We start from the raw sequence: 5,000 nt of genomic DNA, 5'->3' as shown, positions 1-5,000 counted from the left end.
GAAGGTTCAAGTTTTTAAGAGCAGGCTTAAGACCCACTTTTTTGATTTGGCCTTTACTTACCGTAATATTTATTAGTTTGTGTACACTACTTTTAAATCGTATTATTTATTCTAGATTGTATTTAGTTTGATGTCTTTATTATATATATTTTTATCTTCATAATTTTTTTACTGTGTGTATGTGTGTGTGTGTGTGTGTGTGTGTGTGTGTGTGTGTGTGTGTGTGTGTGCGTGCGTGCGTGCGTGCCATCGGGGAATTGTTTTTTAAGTCTGTCAAGCACTTAGTGTTGCATTTCTTTTATATATGAAAAATCCATTTATAAATAAAATTTGATTTGATTTGATTATATAATGTACAAATAATGCCATTTGTTAAAATGCGAAAAATACGAAATAGATGGTTCAAATTAAAATTGTTCAACAGTCAATATTTGCCATGCCTTTTACTGGGGCAAAACTGGCCAAAAAAAGTAATCGTTTTTAAAAAAAAAAAAATGTCCAAAAAGTAATCAGTCTTGTATCGAATCTCAAATATCTGGTATCGCCTATCACTAGTTTTGACCATACACTTGCATGGAATACTTTTTTTTTTTTACCACCACATAAGTAATATTGAATAGACTAGCGGGTTGTAGAGACTTTTCAGCAATGTATTATTATTATTTTCCGGAATGTAGATGCTGTGTAGACAACTAAGACAAAACAAGGGCATTCAGCTTATAGCAGCCATTATTTGTGCTCTACCCTTTTCTAATGAACCATTAGCTTTTTTAACACTATAAACTTTGGATTACCAAACACAATGTGTGTTTGTGTAACAGTATTCCACCCCTTCAGCACATTAATAATGTGTAGACTCTTTTGGTAAACACATCATTTTGTTATTGTAACCTGTCCACATCCAGCAAATACTGTAGCTCGCTGTTAGGTAACTCAAGGTAGAGTTTTGACATATATTTTGCATATTTTTTCCAACAAAACCTTAACTTGACGTATATATATTTTTTTGACGACATGTGACATGTTTTTCTGGAACCCATGTATGCATGAGTGGACGAATGAAGACAAGAATGTGGGGAGTGAAGCACAATTCTTTCATTCTCCAACTACTGTTGTTGTTCCGCAGCCATAGATGCTTTGCCTAGCTCATGCAGGAATGCAACAGTGAAGATGAGCTCAAACTAAATACAATTATTTGTAAAGAATTGCAAACATTAAACCTGACAATTCACACACTAATCCTTAATGACACTGATAACAATAACACATTAGACTAATGGAACAACTGTATAATCAAGAGTTGAATTAAAAGCTTTTACGTGTACCAAACAAGAGGTGTGTTACTTCATCCAGAGGTAACATACTTTGGTTATGAAAATCCTCAAAGGCATAAATATACTTGATGTTGTTATAAGACTGATATAATCAACTGGCATAATACTTTAAACTGCTCCTAATTACTTTGACAGGGAAAACATTGATGAACACCAATTCATTAAAAAAGTTCCACCATAAAATTAAAGTAATTCCCAGAATGGTATCGAAAGGTGTTTTTATAATGTATTAGAACGTTGTAGATAGAAGGCCTACCAAGTGATTAAATATTAATGAGATAATTTTCATATTGACAGGCAAGATTTTTTAATGCCAAGTGCAGGCATTTGATAGCAGAAATAGGTTTTTGGGGGGTTTTGGTAAAGGGAATGGATACAATCGTTCCAGCTCAAAAGGAATAAGGATCCTACCTGAAGCTAAAGCAGTTGAAGGGGGTCCGGCCTCTCCACCGCTGGTTTGACTCATGGTTTTTACGTTCTGCTGGATGGTAGAAGAAAACTCCAACTCTCGAGGAAGAAGTTCATGCACCGATTCTGGGGGAGAAAAGAGAGCAAAAACATAATCTATGATCATCAAAATTAACAACAACCTACTCGCAACCAAGTAAAAGGAGAAGATGCAATCATCGCCATTAATTTATGGTGAGTGACAAAAGCTCAACTTGAGATGAAGAATTAGACCATTGGGTTCTGGTAAAGAGTTTACCATATTTTTTGGACTATAAGCCGCTACTTTTTCCCTACACTTTGAACCCTGTGGCTTAAAAACCGTGCGGCTAATTCATTTTCTTTGCTAACCGCCATAATGTTTTGTATTCAACAAAAATTTTGCACACCAACAGAGACACTAAAAATGTGTCTTATTGTTTGTGCATCTTTTGGATAAGTTTGCATATTGCAGGTATTGCGGGTTGAAAATGTACTTCCTGTTTTCTGCCTTGAAACGGAAGTTAATCGCATTTCGTCTACTATTCGTTTATCGCGCTTTTCCTCGAAAGGATTCTTCATTCATCAAGTTTTACAATATAGCAAACTATCCATAAAATCTAAACCGTCCCGGTTTCCTCTATGGTTCTAAACCGTAAAGGAAAAGCCATGTAACACTGTGGTAAAAATGCCCGTGCCAACTTTTTTGCAATGTGTTGTTGCCGTTAAATTCTACGTTAATAATTATTTGCAAAAAACAAATTAAATTTCTCAGTTTGAATAGTAAATATCTTGTCTTTGCAGTCTATTCAATTTACTTACTCAGTGGCCTAGTAGTTAGTGTCCGCCCTGAGATCGGTAGGTTGTGAGGTTCAAGGGTTGGAATTGGGGGTTAAATCACCAAAATGATTCCCGGGCGCGGCACCGCTGCTGCCCACTGCTCCCCTCACCTCCCAGGGGGTTATCAAGGGGATGGGTCAAATGCAGAGGACAAATTTCACCACACCTAGTGTGTGTGTGACAATCATTGGTACTTTAACTTAACTTATTATAAGTAGAAAAGGATTTGCAAATCATTGTATTCTGTTTATATTTACGATTTGCACAATGAGCCAACTTCACTGGTTTTGGGTCTTGTATATGTAAAAATATTAATTTATTCTAAAATTTGGTGGGTGCGGCTTAAATACAGGTGCGCTCTGTAGCCCAGAAAGTATGTTATATAAACGCGTCCTACAAGTCTTATCACAATAGAGATGGGATTTATGGCTCTTTGAGGGGAGCCGGATCTTAAAACTGCATTTTTGGGGAATTTTGCCGATTGTTCACATTTCACAATAAAGAAAGACATGACAACAAATTTTTTTGTATGCATTCTAAATAGTGAATAAATGCAATCAAAAGTACGCTTGCAATGGAGCTTATGGGAGCCGCTCTATTCTGCCTATGAAGCCCTTAAAAAAAATACAAACACCTTCATTAAGTTTTATATACATGATGTAAGTATATACAGTATGTAATGCAGTAACGGGCACATTTATAATAACATTTAATATTTACGTATTTTGCTCATTTTAAGCATATGTGGCGCATTAATTTCAAAAACGCATCACAACGTTCTTTATTTTTTTTCAACTAAATCACTGATTACTCCTCACTGCAGACTTTATGAGAGTCAACAAACATAATAAAACTGAACTGTCATTAGGATGTCGACTGCTTGGAGGTTCATATATTCCCATTTAGATGAAGAATGACTCATAATCTCAAAGTGTACCAATTTATCGGAATAAAATTTGACGAGCAAGGAAACGAGGAAGCAGGCAATTAGTCGATTATGTCAACATTGGCACACAAGCTCGTGATTACGGCACTGCTATAAATAGTTAGTTTGTGTTAGCACTTATAATAACAATATCACTAATACTTGGTTAGTATTCAAGTCACAAAATGTAAATGGAGCATTGATGGCGGCTTAGGATGGTTTTATGGGCGGAATAGAGGATTTCCATTGGCTCTACTGTAAGCAGACTTTTATTTACGAATTAGAATGCGTCAAAAAAGTGCAGTTCCCCTTTAAGGAGCTGTTCCTATAAAAGAGCTGTTCATAAGACTGGCTTGTTCCTATATTTATTTGTTGTTTTAATCAAGGAAACAATCACTTGTGGCAGTAAAAAGATAAAAGTTTGGTCAATAAATCAAAATGTATATATTACATTAAAATAGACATTATAGGTGAGAATTATTTTTGAAAAATTGATAACTTAATTTGGTTTTTGTTTCCAATGTAAACATTTCACAAGATGGTGCCCTTTCCCCATTCTTTGACAGTGACGTCACTGTGTCCGCTTTACCTTGCATGTCATCACCCCCGCGGATGCGTAAGCGCCTCCAAATGCTACGTTTCCTTTCACTTTTATTCATTTTGTTTTCCTTTTCAGTTGCCAATATATCTTTCTAATTCCAACTACAGCAGCTAAAAGGTCCGAGTAGGATCAAATGCTTATTAAACTCCTGCCCTAATTTAACTGCCTGCATTAGTCTGGCATGATGCCTCTAACTCGGTGATGTTTTTACTCCTTCAATATATAAAGCCATTAAAACGGATTCTGATTCTAAGAGGGCAGCGTGGGCAATTTGCATTAAAAACGTCTCTCATACGAATGAATAACAACTGCAAATCGGTTCTCATCATTCACTTGAAAAAACCGTTCAAAAGATCACTATACCACAATAGACTAGACCACTTTGGATTAAGTGATGATCTTCTAATTAGTATTTTTTTTGCATTTGTATATTTATTTGAAATTAGGAATATGGACTACTCTTCAACTCCCCATGAACAAACATTTCTTGAACAACAAGTTAGAGAGCTAAGATAATAATGTCTTTGAGGATGTCCTCTTGGGTACGGTCATACAGTATGAGATCAAACTCATATCAGAATAGCATAGCAAATGAAGCGTGTGAACAAAAACAGATCTTATTCCAAAAGGGCATCTGGGTTGCACAATGCCTTTCCCTGTCCTCTCAATGCTTCTCACTGAGAGAAGAGAAAGCCTTGGGTCAACAGCATGACAGCACATTTACTAGCAGCCTGATTCATCATCAAAATATTATTGTACGCCGTGAGAGCAGCCATTACAGTTGCCCGACTCTCTCTCCTCCGTACTTCCAGCTTTAATAACTTGCAGCTGAGCCCTACGAAATGGTGTGTATATCAGATACTTACCCGTCTCA

General features: G+C 36.1%; 1 protein-coding gene across 3 annotated transcripts in view; it reads right to left on the bottom strand.

Annotated features, from left to right (window-relative positions):
* The window catches only part of nfat5b (nuclear factor of activated T cells 5b), an 81,988-nt gene that overhangs the window by 30,552 nt on the left and 46,436 nt on the right, over positions 1-5,000 (bottom strand). For all 3 annotated transcript variants that reach the window (XM_061964019.1, XM_061964022.1, XM_061964020.2), the window contains one exon: positions 1,746-1,868. In XM_061964019.1, the coding sequence (XP_061820003.1) occupies positions 1,746-1,868 (123 nt within the window). The remainder of the gene's footprint in view (positions 1-1,745; positions 1,869-5,000) is intronic.

The sequence above is a fragment of the Nerophis lumbriciformis genome, linkage group LG06 (genome assembly GCF_033978685.3).
Source record: "Nerophis lumbriciformis linkage group LG06, RoL_Nlum_v2.1, whole genome shotgun sequence".
Classification (NCBI taxonomy): domain Eukaryota; kingdom Metazoa; phylum Chordata; class Actinopteri; order Syngnathiformes; family Syngnathidae; genus Nerophis; species Nerophis lumbriciformis.
This window is presented reverse-complemented; position numbering and strand designations above follow the sequence as displayed.